The 27,975-nt window shown below is 42.6% G+C and overlaps 1 protein-coding gene across 1 annotated transcript; it reads right to left on the bottom strand.

The window, feature by feature from the left end:
• Positions 1-374: 374 nt before the first annotated feature.
• On the bottom strand, positions 375-24,451 carry C10H12orf75 (chromosome 10 C12orf75 homolog). Its single transcript, XM_033162620.1, has 6 exons — positions 24,431-24,451; positions 23,453-23,765; positions 9,432-9,456; positions 4,271-4,306; positions 2,763-2,857; positions 375-1,593 (listed from the first exon to the last, which is right to left on the bottom strand). The coding sequence occupies exons 1-5, from the start codon at positions 24,449-24,451 to the stop codon at positions 2,767-2,769; spliced, it is 486 nt and encodes a 161-aa protein (XP_033018511.1). The 3' UTR covers positions 375-1,593; positions 2,763-2,766.
• Between the last annotated feature and the right edge of the window lie 3,524 nt (positions 24,452-27,975).

The raw sequence follows: 27,975 nt of genomic DNA, 5'->3' as shown, positions 1-27,975 counted from the left end.
TTATGAGGATGTTGTGTGGATGCTGTGGGGGGGGGGAGACTGCATGCATGAGCACCACTCAGTCCACAATAAACTGCCACATGGAAGACTTAATTCCCTGAGAGCCTGGAAAGCTGCTGCCAGTCAGAATAGGCAACACTGGAATAGATGGCTTGGTTTAAGGCAGTTGCCTATGATGTGCAACACCTATTGGCTTCATACATTGGCCCTACAGCTAAATCTCTTTAGACTCCCGCCCTGTGTATGTGCTCATGATTCACTAAGTGGGCCACAGCACTGCAGTCCATCAGATCATTTCAGAATCATCACGAGCACGATGGGAGTGAGCTGGTGGGGCAGGTGCCATCTTCAAACCAGAAAGGACAGCACAAGAGTTATGCAAAAACACTTCAATAATTTAATACATCATATTCAGCCATGCAGAAACACTGAGTGGTGCTACACTGAAAGATCACCAGTATGAAGTTAACTGCGCTTGAAAACATTTAACGGGATGGTATATAAAAGGCAGAGACTGGAATGAAATGTTGGGATGAAGTTTCACATAACGAAATGTTGCCATTAACAAGATTGAGATACCAACTCTGATGCTGATCACAACACCTCCAGATTTAAGAGGTGTGCAGAACTCGAGGTTCGATCGTCTCTATAAAGCTTTGCACTGAATACGGTCCATCAAGGACTGTGGCTGAACAGGTGCCATTTATTTCAATGGGACTTACATGGAATTTTGTTGCAAGAAATGAGTAGCGTTTGCCTTGCTGCAGCACTTGCAAGCTCCTTCCTGCCGTTGCCTTCTGTTCATTTTTTAAAAAATTAATTTACATATATCATTATTATCTTTATGCAAAATGGAAGACACGACACACGATTGTTTGGTAAAAGTAGAGGTTATTTTTAGCAACTAAAACAAAATACAGAAAGGTAGGCAGGCAAGTTAGCATCTCACTGAAATGAATGATGGTTCGTTAGTAGGTAGTAAGTAGGCTGGCAACTCATTGAATATATTTCTGGCAAAATTCCTGAACAATTCTACACTTGTAAAAAGTGGCATGTCAAAATCAGTGGCAGGTTAACAATATAAAAGTAGGTTATAATTAGAAATGGCTGACAATGCCTATTGGTACGTAACTCCAATTTCCCACAGCAGTAGCCTGCATATATTATTCAAATATATTACTCTGGAGTAAATCAATAGTTCATTTGCACTAACCTTAGCCTAGGAACACTTGAGTGAACAGCAGTAATGGTCTTGTTATATAAAAGCTATCAAAAGTAGCCAAATGAAAAAATAGACCTATTGTCATCCGTAGATTCTGTAGTACGGCCAAAGTGCTGGAGATCAACAGCGTCATCTTTTTGTGCAGAAATACCCATCATATATCTGTTAGTTAACGCTGACCGGAGGACATCAAAAAGATCCATAAATCACAGTCCTATGCTTCCGTTCCATTTTGAGCATCCAGCTTCTTGATCTGCCGTTGTAACTTTCACTGCCAAGAAGCTTTCGGTGGCTTCATGCTTCTGGCTATGCAAATCTTCAGCCGAAAGGCAGCTCTGAATTCCATTGCGAAGAATGGTCTACGCAGATAACTGACTGGAAGGGAAATGTTGCATGAGTAATAAGGACCATAATCTGGGGGGGGGGGGGGTTGAGAACTTTATATTGCAAGTGGGCCAGTTGTGATTGAAGTAGCCATGCCCTGAAGGTTCACATTTGATACAGTTACAATGGTACCTTGGTTTTCGAACGTAATCCGTTCCGGAAGACCGTTTGACTTCCGAAACATTTGAAAACTGAGGCACAAAGGGTAGTCTACAGAAAATGGGGGGAAATAACATGTATACACAGTGGAAGCCATTCGACTTCAAAGGTGCGATCGAAAACGGAAGCATTTACTTCTGGGCTTTCGGTGTTCAAAAACTGAAACGTTCGGCTTCCAGGATATTCGAAAACCGAGGTACCACTGTGCAGCCCTACCCTATTTAGTAGTTTATTTGTTTTATTTACATCATGCTTTTCCAGCCGCCAAACTCTGCTAGGGGGAAATTTGGCAACCCCCATTTGTCACGGTCACCCATATGTAACACTTAAACCAGATACAAATTAAAGGAAGCGGATTGAAGACTCACAGTGGTGATGTAGGAAGCATGCATATGCTATACATGGGGCAATTACAATGAGGTCATAGGCATTCAAGAGCAGAGATGGGAGACCTCAGGTCCAGGCCCTTCAAACATCTCTGTTCAGCCCTCAGGACTTTCCTCAGGCTACACACCTCACCAGCCCTACTCTGTGCTAGTCCACAAGTGTTTTTGCCTGGCTGGGGTGGGGTGGGGTGGGAGTGAGGCCAAAATGTGATGCCCTCCCCCAGCCCTCACACTGCTTTCTCAAAGCTGGCTAAGTGGGCACTGGGCTTTGGGAAGGAGGTGTGAGGCTCTGGCAGGGTCCTAGAGCCCTCCTTCCTAAAGCTGGGAGAGTGCTTACTAGGCTTTGGGAAGGAGAAGGGAGGAATCTAGGACCCTCTCAGATGCTACAGTGCTTGGTAGTTATTGAATAGAAGTGATCATCTAATACAGCCTTCACCAAACTGATCTAATACAATCTAAGCAGTGAACATAGCTACCTTATTTATTTATTTGTTTGCTGCTTATATACCAAATGGCTTCTAAGTAGTTACAGTTTCAAACACCAAAACAACAATCTTAGTGCTATGGTAAATTAGGGATGCTAGCACACTAGAAACACTGAAAGCACACACCTTTTTAAGAAGCACCTTGAGACGCCTTCTTTGACTGGGTGGAAATCTTGGTAGCAGCATCAGCTGGGAGACCGACATAAACACCTCCATAGTTCCTTAATGGAATGGAAAAACACCGACATGAAAACCATAACTTAAACTGAGAGTATACCTAATACTAATAGTAGCAAAATTAAATACTTTAATGTTTGTATAGGACTTTTCAAGTGTTGAAAGCATTTCACACGTGTTAGCTGGCTGCAATCAGTACAACAACCCAGTAACCTAAGTTAGCATTATTACCACCCATCATGTAAGAGGGGGAGACAGAGTGGAAGGGAGTAGCTTGCTTTAGGTGACCTTGTGTGTTCATTGCAGAGGTAAAATTCAATATGCTAGATCATGCAGCTTTTCAGAGGAAATATGATAGCAGTCTTCAAGTATCTGAAGTGCTGCCACATGGAAGATGGAACAAGCTTGTTTTCTCCTGCACTGGAGGGTAAGACCCAAACCAATGGATTTAAATTACAAGAAATAAGATTCCAACTAAACATTAGGAGGAACTTTCTGGTGGTAAGAGCTGTTTGACAGCAGAAGAGACTCCCTCAGAAGGTGGTGGACTCTCCTTCATTGGAGGTTTTTAAGCAGAGGTTGGGTGGCCATCTGTCAAGGATTCTTTAGCTGAGGGTTGGACTAGCTGATATCTGGGGTCCCTTCCAATTTCTACGATTCTATGATTCTAAGCAATCTGCTTGCTCCAGTCTCCGTTTTGCCTATGTGTGATCAACCCCTTGCTCAAGGGGATCCAGTATTGCATTAAAAATTAAATTCAAAGGGGATCCCAACAATACAGATAAGACACAGTTCTTGAATGTTATACAGAATGGCAGAAGCAGCTCACTATTTAAGGCTCAGCCTCTTTATTCTCGGCCTCAACTCTCCCTCTCTCAACAAAGTAGCTCAGTTTCTCCATCCACAGCAGACTTCAGCTCTCAAGGCATAGCAAGCCAGACTGTGCGGTTGGTCATAGAAAACTGGCTGCACCAACCGATCAATTGACTATTACCAATTGACGGTTCACTACCGCAGCCATCTTGTTTGCCTGATAAACATGCAGAGGGAGGCTCAGCTAATTGGTGGAAGGGCCCTAACCCTGTAGCCTCCCCTCTTCAGTGTCTCTTTGAATAACCTACAACAGTTTTCAAACAAACACTCTGTTTAAAGAATGTGGCCTCTCACAGGCCTTCTATGCATCATTGTTTACTCTAAGAAAGGTCCTTAATTTGCTTCTGTGCTATGACTGTTTCCCAGCATCAGGGGATAAAGTAGAGGTTGAGATGACAACAACATATGGGGGGGGGGGAGTGCAGCTAAACTCCCTAGGAATCTCTGCTCATGCAACTAAACCAAAATACAGTTGTTGGTTTGGGATAATAATCTAAAAACCATTCCTTTCCCCATGTTCTTTCCTCATGAAATGGAAATCCATTTTGGATCGTACAACTTCACCCCAATCCACGGCAACATACCTCCTCTTGTCATCTTCTGACACTGATTCTTCTGTTCTGCAATGACATAAATGACAAAATAGATTGTCGAAACTTGGTTTTAAATTCCCCACCCCACCCTTTCTGTTGATAGCTAAACTTCTACAGTCAAACCTCGGTTCCCAAGCACCTCCATTATTGCATGTTTCAGCTCCTAAATGCCAAAAACCCGGAAGTAAATGCTCTGGTTTTTGAACATTTTTCGAAACCTGAACATTGACACAGGTTTTTTTTGTTTTTTTGCTTGTGTGCACGAAGTTCTTGCAACCAATTGGAAGCTGCGCCTCTGTTGCCGAACTTTTCGGAAGTCGAATGGTCTTCTGGAACAGATTACGTTCAACAACCAATGTTTGACTGTATTTGCCAATTACTCATTCTCCTACTTCATTGAGCCTTCTGCAGACAGAAATAGGAGAAAGTCATAGCTGCCCCAAGCAGCTCCAAGCTCCAGGCATTTCCCACAAGGCCCCTGATGCAGCATGACTCTGGACTATTGTGGACGTTGAAACGTAGTGAGACTCTCAAACATCTGATAGTCCTTGGGAGTGTTGCTCAGAGTGCAGCTGCAACCAAGCAAGCCCAAGTGGGCTTGCCAACAGAGGAAGGAGCTCACTAGAGGGCACTTTATTTGGGGGATGTCGCATATGCATCACCAAAAAAGAGGAACTGTAACCTCCTTCCAGCAACTCCTGCAGCCAAAAGGTTGTCAAACGTAGGCCTACTGCTCTGTTTTCCTTTGGACCACATCAGTGAGACCGAGAAGGGGGTCTTGTCGTCTGGGCAGCCCAGAACCTCCACTGCCCAGGCTTGTACCCCAGAAGTAATTACCATAATTTAAATAGAAATGTATTACTTTTCACTACAGTGGAGGTTATACTTTTGATGGGTAACTTCAGTGCCCTTGCATTCCTTTCTCAGGCAGACCTTCAAATAGAGGACTGTCCACGATGAAACAGGACACATGAACACCACCATAACTTGGCCAGGGGCCTCAAGGCTTGCAGAGAAGCACTGAATGAAGGACAAAAAGGGGAGGTTTGTGAACACGAGTCCTTGGGGAACATTTCTGCATAGCATTCTCCTCTCCAGAGATAAATAATGTAGGAATTATTACTGTGGCAGTTTATGTATTACAGCCAATCTCCAAACTTGGTGAAGGTCAGTACTGTATTCACATGCATCCATCAACAATCCCAGTCAGATTTTGTGAATGTCTAAACACTCAAGAAATAACTTAGCAAATACTGATAGCTTGTGTGGGCTGGGGGGTAATGGGATTTGCAGTCCAAAACATCTGGCAGGGCTGGTGTATTTGTTCCCAGCAGGAGGCAAGGCATTCTCATGAATTCATAAATGCAAAGTTGAAAGCTCTCGACTGTAAAGACTACTTTAACAAAATCGCAACTCTGGTTGCTATGATGTGCGGCTATTGGAGCACCCTCACATCAGATGTCAAAGAGATAAATAACTATACAACTTTTAGAGGACGTCTGAAAGCAGCATTGTATGGGGAAGTTTTTAATGTTTGACATTTTATTATGTTTTTATATTTGTTGGAAGCTGCCCGGAGTGGCTGGGGCAACCCAGTCAGATGGGTGGGGTACAAATAATAAAATTATTGTTATTGTTATTGTCATCACCACACACATTAATAATTACTACTACCTGCCCTTCACCCTAAGGTCCCAGGGTGTGTTACAACAATTAAAACACAGTAATATTAAACACAATATTTTAAAAAGCTTAAAGGAAATTAAAATTACAAAAAACAAGTTGGCTGCTATTAACTTTCAAAGTTCCATTAGCTTACATGCAATATCCGTGTGCAACATTTATGGAAGCAGAATTGCCACCCACATAGCTATCTCTATCTCGGGAAAGACACCCCTCCTCAAAAGTTTATTACTGCCATTTCTGGTCACAGGCTATTTCTGGAATTTGAAAGTTTTAGGGCAGGAGGAGGGGACTTCTGGCTCTAAAAATGTTGCTAGACTAAAATTCCCCTAATCCCTAACCACTGGACATGCTGGCTCTAGTTCAACCAGCCATCTGCTCTGGCTCCACTACCTGTTGCCCTGCCAGTCTCCACTGAGAAGGAAGAAGTTAACAATCAGGGCTTTTCGGCTTTTCTGTTTTCCCTCTATTCTAATACTTCAAGCTCTATTGTCTCTGGCAAGCTTTGAGGTCCCATCTACTTTATGAGGTCATTAAATATCCCTTGGTGCATTCCACAAATGTGCCTTTCTTTGATTCAGTACAAAAATTCTCAGTCCAGAGCCCTTCAGAAATAGAAACAATTCAATGGTGGTGTTAAAGCTTCTTGTTTTTAGTTTCAAATACAGTCGTACCTTGGATCCCAAACGCCTTGCAACTCGAACGTTTTGGCTTCCAAAAGCCGCAAATCCGGAAGTGAGTGTTCCAGTTTGCAAATGTTCTCTGGAAGCCAAATGTCCGACACGGCTTCCAATTGAGTGCAGGAAGCTCCTGCAGCCAATTGGAAGCTGCGCCTTGGTTGTAAAAAAAATTCGGAAGTTGAATAATAATAATAATAATAATTTATTTATACTCCATCCATCTGACAGGTTTGCTCCACTCTGGGTGTCTTCCAACATAATATAAAAACACAGCTAAACATCAAGCATTAATAATCTAGTATGCACAGCACAGCACAGAAAGAGAGCTATGCATACACTGTACAATGAATGTTTTTGTACCACACAATAGTAAAGTTTGCCACCTGCATAGGTCATACAGTACATGAAAAGCAACATTTTTATATATTTGCTTATGCTCCATTATTTATGTTGCTTCTGAAAACCATGCAATGGCAAAGGACTATGTGGGAGATGGCAGTACCATCCACAAGATCTCTAGCTTCTGTTGGGACCATATAACACCGGTCCTGGAAGACCTATATTGGCTCCCAGTACATTTCCAAGCACAATTCAAAGTGTTGGTGCTAACCTTTAAAGCATCTCCACCCACATCGTTCAGCCCAGACACTGAGAGTTCAACTCCAAGGACTTTCTGACAGTTCCCTCACTATAAGAGGTGAGGTTACAGAGAACCAGACAGAGGGCCTTCTCAGTAGTGGTACCTGCCCTGTGGAATGCCCTCCCATCAGATGCCAAGGAGATAAGTAACTATGCAACCTTCAGAAGACATCTAAATGCACTCCTGTATAGGGAGGTTTATAATGTTTAATGTTTTATTGTGTTTTCATGTTGGAAGCCATCCCAAGTTGCTGAGGCAACAGAATCAGATGCGTGGGGTAATTAATCAATCAATCAATCAATCAATCAATCATCTCTTAAAACACTTTAAATTTAAGTCTTATATTAAAGAACTTACATATGCAATAGACAAAAGTTAATCGTGTCCATTGATTTCAATAGGTCTATTTTAAGTAAGGCCAACATAGGATACAACTCAATAATTCAAACCTCCCAAAGTTGCAAATCTGAATGATCTCATCCAAATCTATAAGACTGTCAACTACCATGATGCTTAAATGTAAGCGTATTTGTAAGTAAGTTGATGGGCCTGGAAAGCTACTATTGACACAATTTCTTTAATGCATTTTTTTTAATGGTGTTGACGCTTTGTTTCTTCAAAAGAAAAAAGAAAAAAAGAACAGAGGCTCTGTACCTTTAACACAACAGGTAGAATTCAACAGGTGCAGGCCATCTTCCCTTCACTGCAATTCCACATCAGCAAAGGCTTCACCTATTGTTGTGCAGCTATGGAAAGCTCCCGTCTACAAAAAGGTGGCAAACTAGTATTTTATACATCTACATACTTCATCGTTCCTTCCTGCCTGGTGACTTGACTCTTAGAAAAAGCTCCTAGAATGATGGATCTAGGACACTCATTACTGCTATAATTAGCTACCAGGGAGTTGTGGTTTTTATTGCAGTCCAGCTGCTCCTCCTTAACCACCCCACTGCTTTCATCATCCACTTAACATCTGCTCTATTAATTAAGGAGCCCCAAGAGAAAGCACAGCAGGCAGAGAGGGAATTTCAGCAGGAGTTGTTTATGCATTTGGCACCTGAACATTTCACGGTTGTGTAGAAAATGAGATTTCAACAGGTGTATCTGGACATATAAGCCACTGAAATTCCCTTATGTGGACAACTGTGAAAGGCGCAAGGATCCCTTCTGCTTTCTCACTTGGCCACCCACATAGAGAATAATTTCCAGGTTCCGAAGTGATAGAGGTGATGAAAATGATACAGCCAGTGCGGTGTAGGGTGTCAAACTGGGAGGGTTCAAATTCCTTCCCCCCAATAGCTATAAAACTCAGTGAGTGACCTTGGGCCAGCCACTCACTCTCAGCCTAACCTACCTCGCAGGGTCATTGTGGGGATGAAACAAGAGATGCGCGAAAAATACATGCAGAAAAAATGGGACATAAATACAGCAAACAAACAAATAATCCTGAATCACCCGGCTAAGAATACTGAGGTCCAGGCAGCAGGCAGGCAAGAGCAGAAACACAGCCCAATGCAATGTGATTTCTTTTGCAAGCACTCTACTCATGACAGAAAAGCCTTTCAAACAGATACTAACAAATTTGCTTCGATGATTTAATTCTAGCATTAATAAAATAATGCAAGCTGGGTTTTTCTTCAGGTGCAGAAAAAAAAAACAGAAGGCAGGTTCATTCAACACACACCTTCCACATGCTGAAATAATTGTGATGGGGGGGACACACCGAGGCTAGCCCCACCCCCTACTACTGATGCATGCCACAGTTGCATCCCACTACCTTCTCCTTGTTTGGTCAGTGCAGAAAGGGGGCCATTCATGTCCCCCTTATGGAGTGCATGGTGGTAAGCCTGTGTGGCGAGGGGTCCTGTGGACCTTCAAGCATGGACAACTTTTTCACCAGCTGCACAACAATCCACAGTTGATGAGAGCCTGGTTCAAGTGCTATGCCCTATCTTATCTCCATCTGCCCAGAAACTTCCAAGATTTCTTGAATTCAATGGGGCATACTCCCAAGTAAGAAGGTTTCAACGGAAGCTTTACTTAAAACCTGCCAACCCTGGTTAGAAGCTATGATGAGATGGTTACTGGCTCTGGTAATCATTTGATAATACAAAGTATTTTATAGACAATGCAAAAGAAATATACTTACACATCTATTGCTGTTCCTGCAGTATCTAGAATGGAAAGAGCAAAATGAAGGGTGTAGAAATTTGGTATCACTTGGTTCAATCCGTTATTTATTTGTATGCCACTTTTCCAAAGTTCAAACCATGTGCAAAGCAGCTTACAAAACATATAAATTACATAACTACAAACATAACAAAACTAGTCATAAACCATAAACAAAACATCAAAAAGTACACAACCAAATGGGGGGGAATCCACATAAATAATGAAGAGACTAGAGATGTGAAGGCCCGGGGGGGGGGACCGGAAAAATTCGGGGGGGGGGACTGGTTTGTTTGTTTTTTTCGTTTTCCCCCTGAAGCCTTTTTTGTTTTTTTCCAAAACTGGAAAAATTTGAAAAAATAAAAAATTATGGAATGTTTTATTTTAACATGACAAATAAAATATTTTGTGATAAGGGGTTCAAATATTTTATAAATCATTTCTAAAAAATAAGTATGGTATCAGATTATTCTAATTTCTGTGAGGACAAGCAAGTCCTAGGTTACAAACTGAACTCTCCAATGCAAGAACAAGATACATTTCTTCCTTTAGGAGTGCTGTCACCAGAAAAGAAAAAGGTTTGGAAACATTCACACTAAATCAATAAATAAGATGACATGAGAAAGGGTAGAGAAGCTTGCTTTAATCTGAGCAAACCTTCAGTTTTTAGAAGTCCATAATAACTGTGATAAGGACAGACACAACAGAGTAGGTGCAGAAGCAGAGACTGAAACTGATACTGATCATTACAGCTCAGAAAATGATTCTGATTAAATTTCATGCCCATTCATTGAAACTTAGTCCCACTTCCATCTTCAGTTCTTTTCATAAGAATGTTTTTTAAAAAAAATACTGTGGAGAGGAAATATGAATAATTGTTACTTCTGGATTTTTAAAAATTGTTTTGTGGAGGGTTTTTTTTGTTCCACATAAACTAGTAAACAGTTCAGGAGATTGTTGCTCCATTTGTTACAAATACAAATAAATATTATTTTAAAAGTAAATTCTGTTTGTAATAATGTTTGGATACACTATATTTTTAATATGCTAGTTATGATAATTTTATGCCCATTAAAATTGTCCATAGTTATATTTTATGTTTCTAAAGTAACAGAATGACTTTCAATCTGGAAAAGAAAAAAAGAAGTGCTAATGTAGCTTTTTTTTCAATTTTTCAAAAAAAATAATCATTTTTTCCAGAAAAAACAGGGTTTTTTTCGAGCTTCAAAATTTCCAGAAATTTTACATCTCTAGAAGAGACCACTAATGAGCAGACATGCACCCCTTAAAATTTCACTTCCATCATTTCTAAGATATTGGTATCAGGCGTGCTAAAGAGCTGAGTGACAGCAGGGTTGTTAAACTGGTGCCAGCGACAGCAAGCCCTAACCTAAATGTGAATATCCAAGCTTTTCCCACTAAGACGTATCTTTCTTTTTTATTTAAAGGTCAGGTTCATTATCATAGTGACATCAATCCCCTCCCAGGATTGAACTTGGAACCATTTTAAATATTGTAACTTTTTTATTGCCAATTAGTTAGAAAACATCTGTAATTTATACACCCTTTGAAAAGCAGCATATAAAAGTTTACAGTACGAAGACTCCAAAAAAATAGAATGAAAGGCAACAACAAACACCACACTTTATTCCCCATCATATCAGCAAGCTCTCTGTTCATGACTCACTCAGCCACTAAATGCACAGAAGGCAGCAATCAATTAAGGATGACCTCCTTCTTCCTCCCCTGTTATGAAAGGCTGTTTTATTGCTGCTGAAATGTCATTCAATGAAGCCTGCAGGGAAGCAGCCCACAGATAGCTTCTGCTGCAGACCTAACCCTGTTCACTTGACAGTAAGCTCCACTGACTTCAGTAGGGCTTACTTCTGAGTAGACGTGGGTAGAATGGTGCTGCTAGACATTGGAAACTTTTTTTTAAAAAAAAATCTTAAACCTTAAATTTAAGGCTTAATATGAACTTGAATGTTTTGGTAGCAATCTCTCTATCATCTATCCATAATTTAATTTGTATATCACCCTTCATCTGTAGATCTCCAGGTGGTTCACAACATATAATTACAGTATAAAAAATGCACTGCTTATTAAAGTGTTCCCACTTTGAGTTGAAATGAATTCAGCAGCTAAGTGGCATCAGATTTCAAATATATAAGAGGTAAACAGAAAAAAGTTAAATAAATAAGGAGAAGATAGCAAGAGCAGGTCAAATCCAAACAGTAGAAAACCCCAGATAACAAGCACTGAGTTCATCTTGTAAGAACTTAGGTTTGAATTTGTGACCTGGGCTTCGGTTACTTACGGTAGATGACAAAAGATACAATGGGACCCCCTTGCATTCCATGCACAAAAGCTGACTGAACTAGCAGGTCAAATTTAGTTACAGGTAGGTAGCCGTGTTGGTCTGCCATAGTCAAAACAAAATAAAAAAATTAAAAATTCCTTCCAGTAGCACCTTAGAGACCAACTAAATTTGTTCTTGGTATGAGCTTTCGTGTACCTGTACATGCACACTTCTTCAGATTTGCTGAAACATTCTGTTTCAGTGTATCTGAAGAAGTGTGCATGCACACGAAAACTCATACCAAGAACAAACTTAGTTGGTCTCTAAGGTGCTACTGGAAAGTCAAATTTACTTTAGCATTGTCAATGGAGCAGCATTTCCTGCTACACCAGAGGGCAATAGGTTAGCTTAGGTATAGGGGGGCATGCTGCATGGCACACACAACTTTGTGTGCCAACATCTGGCTGCCACTTTCCACCCACACTGAACACGTGACCTGAAGCAGCTCTATCACCCTTCCAAATGATAGTGCTGGTCCTAGAAAGCAAAGCAAGACAAATCTACCACCCTTAATGGGCTCTCGGTCAGTTTCCCAGATGCTAGAAACAGCTGCTTCATTGTACAGAAGAAGCGGACAGAAGGGAAATAAGAAGAGGGGGAGGCAATATAAGGGTTCGGTCACCATTTTGTTGCAGTCTAGACCATCACCACCCCCTCCATGAAAAGCACACATCACACAGGAAACGCATTACCAAAACAGAGGACAAAAGGTTCACAGATTTGCCTAAGATTTCCACATGCTAATTTATATGTATTGATGCAAAATTAGAAATAATTACTAAAACTTACAGAGAAACGCAATACCTGTCAAAACAGCAAGGAAGACCAAGTGACCTGTGTCCCTGCCTGTTCAGTCTACTCTCCAGGTGCTAACTGCATTGATGGGCAACCCCAAGGTCTCTGCACTCCCTCAATATAGCTGTTTATCTCTGAACCAGTTCTGAACCAGACAGCCCTTTAAAGAGAGGCCTGTCCTATGGAGAAATGGGACACACACAGCCTTTCTAACAAACATGCAGACAGAGACTCTGGGCGGTTCAGATAAAGCTTAGTCAGCTTAAATCGAAGTGACTAATTGCACAGGAAAATAGTGAATGATTTTCCATGCTTCCGACACCAGATTATATCTTAGTTTGGAGTATATGAGTCAGCTGTAGGTTTCATCAGCTCGCAGGAAACTATCAGCTCTAAGAACAATTTCTAGCAAAAGCTCTTGATTGATTGATTGGCTGAGCAAGAAACAGGCACATTCCATGTTGTCCAAATCATTTCCAAATTAAAACACTGAGTTCAAAAGTTGAGAAGCATCTCTCCCCCCCCCCACTCCTAACGAATCCTTATCAGTAGGGATTTCTGTGTCCAGTGGTTTGCCAGGAGATAGGCCAAGTTTTTCAACAAAAAACTGCCCCACCTCCAGCCAGGTGAAAGCAAATTGTATCTACAATTTAAATTGAACTTTGTTTGCTGAGCTATTGGACCTTGTGGACCGATACCAACATTCTAGTACATTTTTCAGCCTGAGGGCCACATCCCCCTTTGGGCAACTTTCTAAGGGCCACATGTCAGTAGTGAGGTAAAAGTGGGCAGAGCAACAAATGCGAATTCTACCATAGTGCAGTAGGCAACTTACTGCACACAGAGCCCTCTCTATCTTCCAGCCAAGAAAAGATATTCTAGCCAGGTAAAAAAGCACTCAGAGATATGAAAGAGGAGTGAGAGTAGAGACCTGCTGACCAGCTGGGATAGGGAGTCCTCCAAGACCAGGGCAGCCAACATGGCGCTCTCCAGTTATTGCTGGAGTGCAGTTCCCATCATCCCTGATCATTGCCCATGCTCCCTGGGGCTGAGGGGAGCTGAAGTCCAGAAACATCTAAAAGACATAGCATTGGCTACCCCACCCAAGCCTCCTCAAAAATGGTTCCCATGAAAAATGTGAGCTTTGCAACTTACACTGCCTTGCTTGACTGCAACCTAAGTAGCTGCTTCACTGTTACCCGTGCCATGCTGGCTGAGGCTGATGGGAGTTGTCGTCCAGAACATCTGGAGGGCACCAGGGAAGTTTGTACCAACTGGAGTAGCTGCTAGCTGCTTCTCTGCATCATGATTCACCGTTCTGCCCCTGTCTTCTTCCACTCCGCCTCCTGTGGTCCACTCCATCCCATCGCTCCTGGTACAGCAGAATTACCTGCCTTCTTAGGAGGCATCTCTCAATGACTCATTAGAAAGGCAGGAGACAGGCTGTTCTGAGGAAATGTAGCAGTCCTTGCTCTTATATGCTCTGCTTGAAGCATCAAGCTGGAGACTTACTCCCGAGCGATCTACTCCCAAGACTCGCCAGCCAACCGTTTGCCCCTCGTTGTGATTCTTGGGACCCTGCACTTCCGAATTTGCCACTACACTACTACACGTATGTGGGATCTGGGAAGAGTTATTCAGCAGGGATGTCCTCTGCATATGCCCCTATGTTACAGAACTAAAGCCTGTCATTGAAAACAGGTTCTGAAGCACAACTCAGCTAAAAATAAGCCCCATGTGCCTCATATTTTGTAATGACAACGACTGCCAACCTCCTCCTGGTCCTTGCACCACCCGTGAGTTTCACTCTTCTCATTTCTTGCCTTCAATCCCTTCTCCATAAATGCTGCAAGCCGAATGAAGTCTCCAGGAAATATATGCAGATTTAGCCAACTTGCATAATTTAGAATTTTAAATTTCTATTTAATATGTTTTTTTGGGGGGTGTTATGATTTTCCATGTGAATTGTTATTTCTTTCCTCCACATACCTGCACACCATCTCTTAGCCTGACCCAATGTCACAAGGTTGTTGTGATGATGAAATGGGGAGGGGGAGAACCATGTACACCCCCTTGAGATCCTTGGAAGGTAAATGTGATATACAAATGTAATCAATATAAATTAATTAATTAAATAAATAATGGGACATTCTTATGACCTGTGCTTTTTTCAGGGGGGGGGCGCCCGCAGGGGTATACATACCCCTAAATATTTTGTGAATCTTTGTACCTTTGTCCATTTACTGTATTTATGTTTTCCGATTTAAACTATAACATGGTGATTTTATTGAGTCAAAATGAGAGTACCCCTAAACATTTTTTATGGGGGAAAAAGAGCACTGCTTATGACACCTGAAACCAACGGGCCTGTTGGTGGAATTTAGTTTTGTTTCAATTAGTTTATTGGCTATAGTGGTTCTTGTTTATTTACAAGGTGAGGTAAGCATAACAGGGTAATGCAGTTGTATTGGTATACTTTATTTGATAACTTCCTCTGCTTAGGTTTTCAGGAATAAGTAAATACATAATGCGAATTTTTCTTGGAACTAAAAGGGTTTCTTATTGTGCCAGCATGTAACCTTCAGCTCAGAGTGTAAACACCCAATTCCCTCCCCTGTCTGTGTGTCCTCCTAATCTTCAAGGTTCAATTTGCTTTTTCTAGCAAGGCTGAAAGTTGGGATACTGTATTGCTCAATCAAACCTTTAGTGGGGATGGAAGGGTAATAGTTTATCCCTTGTTCCATGAAGATCGATAACACTTTGCAGCACAATTTTACCTAGAGTACCTGCAGGAGCTATTATTACACTTACTAAGCAGATGATTTAAATTGCAGATAGTTCTTTCCTAAGCAAAATTCATGATGACATCAGGGAAGGTTTGCCAAGGCAGGCAAGCACTCACACAAAGAGCTAATCATCTGCCTTTAACAGCACTTTATCTGCAAAAATCAGCAGGTGAAGCTTTATACCTCTATGGAGATAACCATTATCACTTGCTAATGTTTAGAGCTCAAGCTGCATTCTAGGAGGATACATGAGCCAGCAAAGAAAAAGAGGGGGAAAGTGGCAATCCTTAAGAAGCTTGTTTTAAAAAGGATTGATGTGGTCATGAGTAGGAAAGCCCTTTATTTTAATCCCTCTTCTAAGGCCACATTCACACCATACATTTAAAGCACTATGATGCCACTTTAAGCAGCCATGGCTTTCCCCAAATAATTCTGGAAACTGTATTTTATTAAGGGTGGTGAGAGTTGTTAGGAGGCCCCTATCATAGAGTTGGACGGGATCCTGAGGATCATCTAGCCCACAGGTAGGCAAACTAAGGCCCGGAGGCTGGATCTGGCCCAATTGCCTTCTAAATCCAGCCCGTGGACGGTCCGGGAATCAGCGTGTTTTTACATGAGTAGATTGTGTCCTTTTATTTAAAATGCATATCTGGGTTATTTGTAGGGCATAGGAATTCGTCCCCCCCCAAAAAAAAATATAGTCTGGCCCCCCACAAGGTCTGAGGGACAGTGGACCGGCCCCCTGCTGAAAAAGTTGGCTGACCCCTGATCTAGTCCAACCCCCTACAGTGCATGAATATGCAGCTGTCCCTTACTAGGACTGAACCTGCAACTTTGCGAACAATTCCCAAACAATACATTTAAATTAGCATATGCAATTTTATGCAAACCTTTGTCCTCTTTTTTGTGGGGTGGGCAAAACACAGGTGGCCACCCTAAAGAAGGAATCGGTGGGTGGTTTAAACTAAGTTTTGCTCAGAGTAGAGGCATTGAAATTAGTGAGCATGATTCAGTTACAACCATTACTGTCAAGAGGTCCACTCTGCGTAAAACTCAGTTGAATAGCACGCACTATGTAGGCTCCAACATGTTCCATCCATTGCCAGAGAATTGCACTCAATTGCACCACTGTTTATAGTACCAAAAGCAGAAAGTTCCAAAGCAGAGTCAGATGCAAACATCTCCGTTTTCCTACCAAATCCTGCAGAAGAAAGCAGGAGCTGAAAGAGGAACAGCTTCATCTTGTCAGGTCCCTAGGAACGGGGATTTCAGCCCTCCTCTTTGTCCTTCTCCTTCTATCAAAAAGAAAGGAGGGGCATGAAAAGGGATCCCAAACTCTTCAACATAATCTCAACCATTCACTTTGTATATGGGCACATGGTGCTCTGTATGTGGGCAGCATATCTTATGCAGCTGAAAAATTGCAAATGACAGCTACAGACAAGTCTGGTCGAACTTATCACACACGGCCATCTCATAAGCCTTTTTCCTATACAGCTTCCTATAATATTCCAGTTTGAGCAATCAGAATGATTACCTTCTGGAGAATTTGCACCATTCATCACATTTAAAATAAAATGCATAAGCAGGGGTGGCCAACTTCTATTTCCCGGGGAGTCAACTTATTCTAGAAGTTAAATGAACTGACTTTGCCCCTTACTTCACAAATAGTTGGGCATTTCATCAAAGAATGATTCCATCTCTAGAAGCAAGACTTTCAGTGATATGGACCACAAGTATTCAGGCAGAGGTGGGACATTACACGTGAAGGATTAAGCAGAAGCGGAACAGTATAAAGTGTGGGAAATCTCTATTTTTTACAGCTTGAAAAGAAATGTTTCTCTAGGAAATTTGGGCAAACTTTTAACACACCTTAATTAAAAATTTTGTAAGCCTGCCAGGGGATAAGGCTAATTTGCTTCAGGGGTCAGATCTGGCCTTCAGGCCACTAGCAAAGGTAAAGGTACCCCTGACCATTAGGTCCAGTCACAGGCGACTCTGGGGTTGCGGCGCTCATCTCACTTTACTAGCCGAGGGAACAGCACCCAGAAATGCTGTTTACCTTCCCGCTGGAGCAGTACCTATTTATCTAATTGCACTTTGACATGCTTTCGAACTGCTAGGGGGGCAGGAGCTGGGACCAAGCAACGGGAGTTCACCCCATCGCGGGGATTCAAACCGCCAACCTTCTGATCGGCAAGCCCTAGGTTCTGTGGTTTAAACAACAGTGCCACCCGAGTCCCTGTTCTTCAGGCCACTAGCTGGCTAAATATGATTGTGGGAGAGAAAGGAAAGGCGGGGGGGGGGCACTAGCAAATTACATGAGAATTGCAATATGTTCTCCATTGCGCCACTAATTTTACAGTGTTTTACTTTGTCTGATATATACATAAACCAGCTGAGATTTAATAAACAATCACTGTGGCAAAAATCACCACCCTCTTGTGTTTGGGCCAGATGAGAATTTTCAATCTTGCTGCTAACTGTTAGCTAATTGTATAACATGTTTGCAAATGCAAGCCCACAAGCTTCATGGGCATTTTCCTAAGGATAATGCTTTAGGTTCCTTGGCTCATTTAACAGCCAGTGTTTAATTTACCTAAGTAATGTTTTTTTTAAAAAAAACAAACAAACACATCTCCATTTAACATCAATGAACTGCAAGTTTATATTTGCAAAAAGTACTTCCGTCTGCCTCAGTCACTCTTCTAATGGGGTCAGAGTCCATGTTATAATGGTCCTCCTTGCCCCCTCTCCAAATGAGGATCATAATGCCAACTCAGCCAAGAAGGTGATGATCTGAGTAGCATTGTTCCATCAACAATGTACAGTACCATCCAGGTCATTGTAGGGGAGACACTTATCAAAACTAAGGTGCTTACACTCCAGCCTGTCCTTCATAGGATCAATTGACCAAAAACCAGGGTTTGAGTCATCTAAGATCTGGATTGGGATATGGAGTTGTTTGGCTCAGCTAGCCTCAGAAGTATTTGGGCTTGCATTAGGACAGGATTTTGTCTGAAGGTGAAACTGGGCTTCCTTATTTCTCTCTCCCTTTACTGCCCTACAGCTCTGGAGAACCCTCTTTTCAAAGCTGAAGTATATCACTTCAAGATGAAAATATACAAAAGATCATGCCAATGGGGCTCACCTCCACTTTACCACTTCCCATAGTTGCTCTGTTGGAAGGGGAAGGTCATATGACTTTTGCAAAAATGCCTCTCAAATGGCACACTTCCTCGACACCCCCCAGTCCCACCATGCCCACTGCACTTCATGCATCTCATGATGTAGACTTTGAGGAACGATGCCATAGCAAGTCCTAGGGCTGTGCACTAGCTCTGGCCAAATCCCAAACCAACTCGGGATGATTCAGTTCAGCCCAGTGTGTGTGCGGCGACAGCAGGTTGAAGCTGCTCTGGATTGCTCTCGGTCTACCTGGATCCAGGTTGGATCAGCTCTGGATTACCTGGGGTCAGATTGGGGCTGCTACAAACTATCAGATCAGGCTCTGAATCATACAGCCCTAGCAAATCTGTTAAGTCATAAAGATGCCGCAAGACTCTTTGCTGGAGGTAAGACTTGCACCATTTGATCCTTCAAGAGGCACAACTCCATGCCTCTTCTCAAGAAAGGATTTGAAATGAAAAGCGCTGCCATGAAATTGAAACAAACAAAAAAAGAAAAAAAATTCTTTCCAGTAGCACCTTAGAGACCAACAAAGTTTGTTCTTGGTACGAGCTTTCGTGTGCATGCACACTTCTTCAGATACACTGAAACAGAAGTCACCAGACCCTTAAATATAGTGAGGGAGTGGGGAGGGTATTACTCAGAAGGGTGGTGGGAATGGGTGATTGGCTGATAGGTGTGGAAAACCTGTGGACAACTGTTAACGACTGCAATTGGTCTTACAGGAAAAAGCAAGGGAAATTCTGAAATAGACTGGAAAGAGAAGTTGCTGAATTGCAACTAATCACCAAACTTAAAACCATGGAGAGACCTGGTCTGAACAAAGACATTGGATTCTTATCTCATTATACATGACAAAGCTATCTTTAGCCATCTCACCCCTTGCTTTTTCCTGTAAGGCCAATTGCAGTCGTTAACATGTCGTCAACAGGTTTTCCACACCTATCAGCCAATCACCCATTCCCACCACCCTTCTGAGTAATACCCCTCCCAACTCCCTCACTATATATAAGCGTCTGGTGACTTCTGTTTCAGTGTATCTGAAGAAGTGTGCATGCACACGAAAGCTCATACCAAGAACAAACTTAGTTGGTCTCTAAGGTGCTACTGGAAGGAATTTCTTTATTTTTTATTTTGTTTTGACTATGGCAGACCAACACGGCTACCTACCTGTGCCATGAAATTATTGTGGATTTACTCTGAACAAGCAATCTTGAATGGGATGAACACTGACAAGTAGAGAAATATGGAATTACACACACATACCTCTCAGCACCAAAATCGAAAATTCTTTCTAGTAGCACCTTAGAGACCAACTGAGTTTGTTCCTGGTATGAGCTTTTGTGTGCATGCACACTTCTTCAGATACACTGAAACAGAAGTCACCAGATCCTTAAATATAGTGGGGGAGTGGGGAGGGGTATTACTCAGAAGGGTGGTGGGAATGGGTGATCAGCTGATAGGTGTGGAAAACCTGTTGAGGACTCTAAACGGCTGCAATTAGACTTGCAGGGAAAGGCAAGGGGTGAGATGGCTAAAGATAGCTTTGTTATGTATAATGAGATAAGAATCCAATGTCTTTGTTCAAACCAGGTTTCTCCATGGTTTTAAGTTTGGTGATTAGTTGCAATTCAGTCACTTCTCTTTCCAGTCTATTTCTGAAATTTCTTTGTATTAAGACAGCTACTTTGAGATCTTTTATAGAATGTCCTGGGAGATTGAAGTGTTCTCCTACTGGTTTCTCTGTCTTGTGATTCCTGATATCAGATTTATGTCCATTTATCCTTTGGCGTAGGGTTTGGCCTGTTAGTCCAATATAGAGAGCTGAAGGGCACTGTTGGCATTTGATTGCATACACAATGTTGGAAGATGAGCAATTAAATAGTCCTGAGATGGTGTGTTTGATGTTGTTGGGACCAGTAATGGTGTTATCCGGGTTTATGTGGCAGCAAAGTTGGCATCTGGGTTTATTGCAGGCTCTGGTACCAGTGTCCATGTTGAGTCCTATGGACACTGGTACTATGGCAGACCAACACGGCTACCCACCTGTAACTCTCAGCACCAGTTAGTTTTAATTTCAGTTTTAGTTTTTATTTACCACAAAACCCGTGCTACCTGATATCACAAAATGAGCCCAGGATAGTTCAGTGTTCAGGTGAAAGTAGCTAACTGTAGCGTGAATCTTAGGCATCTGGTGCAAATACCTTTTGAAAAACAACCTGATTTTTAATACTTTTTCTACTGAGGGTATGGGAAAATATTTGCTTCGACAGCAACAAGCTACCTGTATATGCAGTCTAAGCAAGAGAGAACTCTCAGAATTTCTTCTCACATATTTTCAATAGACAAAATCATTTTCTTTTGGATAAAGGAAGTTGAGTATATATGGCAGGCATGAACACTAAAGAAGCGTAATTATAAATACACTTTCCTGCAGGAGTACCCAAGAATCTCCACCTTTGCTCATGAGAATATAGTCATTCAGTGCAAGCCTATGCATAATGAAAGTCAACCCAACTGTATGAATTGGACTAGAGCCCTCCTGTTTCCAAGGCTACAATTCTATGCACGGGAGTCAGCACCATTGGGACCTACTTCTGAGTAAACATGCATACATTTGTCAGCTCCACGGTCAATGCTGGCTGAGGCCATGGAAGTTGGAGCCCAAAACATCTGGAGGACATAAGGTTGGGAAAAGCTGACCTAAACCAGTGGTCCTCTACCAGAATCAGTGTGTTTTTACATGAGTAGAACATGTGCTTTTATTTAAAATGCATCTCTGGGTTATTTGTGGGGCATAGGAATTCGTTCACACACACACACACACCCAAAAAAATATAGTTCGGCCTCCCACAAGGTCTGAGGGATGGTGGACCGGCCCACGGCTGAAAAAGGTTGCTGACCCCTGGGTTAGAGACTATCAAAGGCACATCCAAACTTCCTCAGGAGCACAGTCCTAAATGTGTCTACACAAAAGTTAAGCTCCATTGAGTTCAATGTGGCAGACTCCTAGGAAATGTGTGCAGGATTGCAGTCTTAGTGTTACAACACTGGAAGTGCATTTAGGAGCTAGTTCTACTGACCTCAGTGGAACTTAGATACTAGCAAACACCCATAACACTGGACAGCTGCAAGCATTTGCAAAGCAATGGAAATAAACATAATAATGTAATGAAAGTAGTAATGATGTACCAATTGCACTTGAATGCATTATTTTTCGGGACCACTAAGAAGCGGTATGAGCTAAGAGAACAAGAACATACATTTAAAGATGATTGGAAAACGTTGAATATATGGGAAATAATTGTGTACAGCTGAAAATGCTGGCAGCGTTAAGATAAGTTCAACAGTGTAAACAAGTTTTGATGGATGCAATAATGGAATACTGAATGGTATAGTTTTTGTAAAATATGCAGGGATTTATGATATGTAAAATGAACCATAGAAAGAGAAGAAGGGAAGTCACTGATATATTAGAGATGTAAAATGAGTATCTTAAATTGTAAAGCAGAAAACTTAATTAAAATTATATACAGAGAAGGAGCGGTATGAGCATCTGTCTCCAATGGCTAAGAAACGGTACCCTAATCTTAGGGTCCGTACAGCAGCATAACTTTCTGCATTCATGTGGTGCTTCCTGGACTGATTATAGGGCTGCATAGATGCGAAATGATCTACAGCCATGAAAAATAAAAGAAGCTTGTCACTAGTAATCTACCAAGCTGCGACAGGATGACAACTCTTGGAAACCACTCCAAGCGACACTGGGCAGCAAAAAACGTCTAAGGGGTGAATGCTGGTCACATTTTTGTCAAATATTGATGCAGAAAAAACTTTCCCATGATTTAACATCCACGGATTTAAAGCAGAACCATTCACAGATGGAAAACCAGAAGCATCATCATCATCAGAGAGGCAATGATGTAGTGCCAAAACAAATGCATGAATGCAAAGTCAATTGTTCCCGCCCTGAGTTATGTGCATTTTAAGTGGATGAAAAGAAAAGGCCTTTTGTATTATGGAGGGGGGGAGGACAAATCCTTTCAGGAAGGGAATATCAGCCACCAAGTACAAAAAGAGCTTGAAATAAAGGATAAGTCATGCTGAAAGGTCAGCTGCAGAGAGCGACCATAACTCTTTCCAGCCAACCTCTTTGCACTCCTAACATTATTCACATGCCTAGTAAATCGGCACGCAGCAGTCCAGCCCTGCATTTGTCAGCCAAGAGATGTATGATCCCACACCTGCATCGCTTTGCAGGACATCTTTTCTTTGCCTGTTTTTGCAAAGCAGCTTCAGGAATGGCATTCCAGCAGCGTACTTGGTGTGTGTCCCCCTTTTCCCTCCCAGCTTCAGCTGTTTCCAGTAAGTGAATGGGTGGGGGGGAACCTCACACATTTCTTGTTCATTCCCGTCAGTCAATAATAATAAATAAGTAGTAGTAGTTGTAGTGGTGGTAATAGTAGTAGTAGTAGTAGTAGTAGGGGGGTAGAGGCAAGCAGGAATGAATTGCGCCTGCACGCCCCTACCAAGCATTTCATCCCTTGCCTGAGAGCAGCCCCGCTTGAGCGTGGCATGAAGTTTCTAGCCACTTCTAGAAGTGTGCGGCTGCCTCTCCTCGACGCCTGCCGGACACACAGTCACACAAAGGGAATCTTCCTTTTCTTCTAGAACAGACCATGCCTTCTCCTCTGCCTCCTCGCTGATCTGTCCTTTGACTCCTTTCCCAGGCACCTTCCTCTTTCAACAATCCAGCCCTCCCATTACCTGCCTCCGGGCTCCTGCCCCGCAAGACCCTTCAGGGCATCCTCCCTGGCTTTGCTGCCAAGCCCCCCACTTCCAGCTTCACCAGCCTCTCGCTTTGCCCCTCACCTCTGCTGCCGGCGCTGGTGGCGGTGGAGTTGCCGCAGCCCATCTCCCTGCAGCGCTGGGGGCTCTCTGGAATGAGCGGGGGTCGCGCAGCCGAGAGGCAAGCCCCAGCCTGCTGCCTCCCTCCGTCTCGCCGCTCCGCCTCCGGAAAGGATGCCGCCTCCCAGGGCGCCCTCTTTGCTGCCAGCGGACGAGAAGCAGGAGGAGGACCGAAAACAGCGCCGAGGGGACCCGCCTCCTCCTCCTCCTTCCCCACCCGTCGCCCGGGCAACAGCGGCAGCCAATCACGGCCGCCTGCATCTCCAGCGGCCGCCTCCTATTGGCCTGAGCGGAGGCGAGCGGTGATTCGAACGGAGGAGGGATGAGGATGGTGAGCATCACCTCAAGGCTGTGCGTGAACATCCGAAGAATTGCACAGGAGGAGCATAGAATTGTAGAGTTGGAAGGAACCCCAAGGGTCATCCAATCCAACCCCCTGCAATGTAGGAATCCTGCCCAAGCCATCCCTGAGTAGCCTCGGACCACCAACCTTCTGGTTAACAGCCTATTCCGCACTGACCTATTCCGCCACAGGAGGGTCCTGCTGTTGGCTCAGACCAATCGCCCATCAGAGAGCACCCAGTGTCTTGTTTGCAACCAGATGACTGGGGTGGGGGTGGGGGACAGGCCACGAACTTCCCACTTCCCCTGTTATTCTTACCCAAGCCTCTCCCCATCTAGTATTCCTTGGCAAAACACACTTTTAAAGTACATGACCGAGACTTCCCCCAAGGAATCCTGGGAATGGTCGTTTGCTAATGATTCAGCAAACTGTGTGTTGGGGTGTGTGTGGATGGAACTACAGTGCCCAGGGTTCTTTGGAGGGAAGAAATGTGCTTTGAATGTATGGCGACTGTAATGGCAGATAGCCATGAATGGTCCTTTCCTCCATGAATTTACCCAATACCCCTTTCAGCCAGGTGTGGCTGCATCATCACTCACCACTATAGCTGCAGATTCCATAGCTATTGTGTGTCGAGGTGTGAAAAAGGACTTTCATGGCCACTAGCAATGTGATGCCTCCAGTATGCCTTGAACACCAGTTGCTGGCGATCATGAGTGGGAAAGGGGCTATTGTGCTGGTTTCTTTTTCTCTATTGAAACTGCCCCTATTAAACCAAAGCCTCCTAAAAGAGAGTGAGTAGCTTCGTATGCAGCAATAACAGGAAACACAGTCTACTTGCTTTCTCTGTCCCTCTATTTCAGGGAACCGGAGGCTCTCCAGATGTACTTCCAACTCCTATCAGTATGGCAAATGGTGAGGAATGATGGGATCTGTAGTCCAATAACATCTTCCCAGCTCTGGTCACAAGCATCCAAAGATGCTGAAAGTGGCACCAGCCAGCTGCTTGAAGAGTTATGGTTTCTTGGAAATCTCTTGGAATTTAACAACCTCTGGTTAGGATCACATTCTCTTTGACTTTGGTTCTTTCTCCTACGTGGTCAGGATACAGATCTTCGCATCAGAACCTGAGCCAGACACAGGAGGCAGCTTCTCGACAGCAAAATAAAAATTAAAAAATCAATTATACTGCAAATGAAAAGACCAAAAAAAACCCTACCCTCTGCCACTTTCTCTTAACAAAAATAGCAGCAAGGTTAATAGACTGACATGTTATCAAGACCCTTAATCAGCAGTCTTTTTCTATTGGGGAAGGTACTTAATCACTTTCTTAATCATGGGCAGGTATTTCAGTCCTATTGATGTTGATTTACAATGCTTTAACTGCTTTATTGAGCTGGTGCCCAAAGATAAATTTATTTGCCATCATATTAGCATGTCTAAGCCATTACAGGAAAATCTCTCTTTGCCTAGGAAGAGACATGGAAATGCTATGATAAAGGGGACTAGCATTTCAGCATGCAACTAAATTATACTCAGAGACTGAATGGATTAGGCTGCAATTCTATACTCACCTACCTTGGAATAAGTCCCATTAAACTAAGGTTGCCTCCAATCTGTTGCTATTTTTCAGAGGGATTCAGTCACATACCAGCAAATTCAGGTTGCACAAAAATGAAAGATTTGGAGCGCCAACCTTACAAAAAAAGCCACCCCAGACATTTTGCAATAAGGAATGATGGTAAAATGCACTGGGAAACATGGGGAAACATTTGCTTGGTGCAATGGCATCTAACTTCCTGCACTGCAGCGGGGTTGGACTAGATGATCCTTGGGGTCACTTCCAGCTCTGTAATTCTATGAGTCTATGTGTATTTCCTGATTTAAAAAAAGAAAAAAAGAAAGCTAATCGTTTTGATTTATTGAAACTATGCATAGGCATGCTAAGTCAAAGTTCTTCTCATATCTATTGACTCAGAATCATTTCCTGGAATTTTTAAATTAAACTGTGGAATGGCAGAACAGCAAAAAGCCTGTCATTTTGCTCTTTTAAAGAACGTTGTGCTGTTCACATTGTTGCATAATCGTAGTTTCTTAGAAAAACCACTTGAAGAAAATTGCTATTTATCTAATGTTATGTTTCCTTGCCCCCCAAAGCAAGTGTGTTCCTAAGTGCCATATGATGATGTTTACGTTTTAAGACATCAAGGTTGCTTGGTACTCCAGAAGATCCATAACTTAAATTTCTTCCTACCTCTACTTAATCCACTTACTCCTGTTTCTAAGGCTTTTTTTTTTTTTAAGGAGCCCCTTTTCTGGTGAGTGTCAGCTGTTTGAGTCTGAACTGAACAGTCTCTCAGCTTCAGCTGCCAGCCCCCAAGGTGATGCAATTTGACAATTAGCAAGTTTATTTACTTATATTGATTACATTTATATCCCACCTTCCCTCCAAGGAGATCAAGGTGGTTCTCCTCCCCTTCCCCCATGTTATCCTCACCACAACCCCTGTGAGGTAGCTCAAAGCTGAGGGACAGTGACTAGCCCAAGGCCGCCCAGCAAATTTCACAGCTGAGTAAGGCTTTGAAACCTGGTCTCCCTGGTCTTGGTCTGACCTTCCAATCACTTTGCCACACTGTTTCCAGAGTCAAGTCTGTTGTTTTTATTAGTTTTAAAAACAGCATTGGGAGAATTTGTTCATTTTTAAAATATATTTGTATCCCACCTTTCTTTCATCATGATGGAAACCAAAACAGCAGATGTGTCATTCCTCTAGGTATGGACCAGCCCCAGCAGGCCCTCCCAATAGCCCAGAGAGACCTGGGCCACTTCCAGCTTTTGAGGCCCCTGGCCATGATAAAAATAAAAATAAAAATACAATATTCAAAAACATAATGAAGTGAAGCACCCCAAAAAGAGTGAGTGGTTTGTTTACATATTCAGCTAATCTGAGAAGACACGTTCATCACAGTCTAATCTTGTGGCATAAGGACGGATATGTTTTTTTAATTAATATTTATGAATATGGGTTTTTAAAAATGTATTTTACCAAATCACACCACTTGTTTGCTTAAATTTGCACTTCTAAGCTGGGAGACGGTGTCACGTTTTGGTCCGATGCAGATAAAAGACAAGTTGGGAAACTTCTAAAATCCCCCCAAATCAACACACGTCTAAGTAGCCAAGAGACTCTTTCAAATATTCTCCTCAAAAGTGGCTGCCTAGTCATCTGTGCTTCTGGTGAGCTACTCAGATTGTTCAACTGAGTTGACTGATGGAGACAATAACCACCTGAGACTGTACTTCAGTAGCAGCTTAAGATACCCAGGTGACTTAGGAGCAGAGCTGACATTTGAATGAGGATGCACTGGCACCTGAGAGAGGGAGCAGGGAGTGTCTGTGATTATTTCAGGGCATCACTAAGTGCAGAAAGGGTGTTGGTGGAGGTGAGGAAACTCCTTCAGCCTGAGGGCCACATTCCCTTCTTAGGGGGCCACATGCCAGAGATGGGCAAGGCCAAAGGCAAAGTGAATGGTGGAGCAAAAAATGTAATGTGTACCTTTTTACACTATGCAGCCTCTGCTACCATATCACTGGCCTAAACCCACACTGGGCAGCCCTGTCTTTTGCCTGGATGTCCTACTTTGCAGAGGACAGTCCTCTGTTTGAAGCTCTGTTTGAGGGGCTAACAGGTCCAAATCTGGTTTAAAGGGTAAAAGAAAATCAGTAAGAAGGGACAGAAGCAGAGGCCTTAAAGTTGCACACTAGCAGCTGAACAGCAGACCAAACAAGCACATAAGTCATGGGGGCATTGTTTTTCCATTATGGTGATGTGCATTTTATTTCCATTTAAATTATTGCAATTGCTTCAAAAATTGCATCTATACATATAAATTAGCATATGCGAATCTGTGCCTCTCAAAGTATATCTCAGCATCTGCAAAGGAGTAAACGTTTGACTGATCATTGTTAAGTTTGAGCATTTTCTAGCCACAGCAAAGTAAACAATAAGGAAAAGAAGTAGATTAATAAGCTGTGCACTACGTGATGCCTTAGTGTTCATGCACATTTATTTATTGGCATATGTGCTAGAGTTAAGGTGCTTCCATCTCCTCCTCAGAAATGTTACATTCTAAGCACTGTGGGC

This window comes from Lacerta agilis, chromosome 10, assembly GCF_009819535.1.
Source record: "Lacerta agilis isolate rLacAgi1 chromosome 10, rLacAgi1.pri, whole genome shotgun sequence".
Classification (NCBI taxonomy): domain Eukaryota; kingdom Metazoa; phylum Chordata; class Lepidosauria; order Squamata; family Lacertidae; genus Lacerta; species Lacerta agilis.
This window is presented reverse-complemented; position numbering and strand designations above follow the sequence as displayed.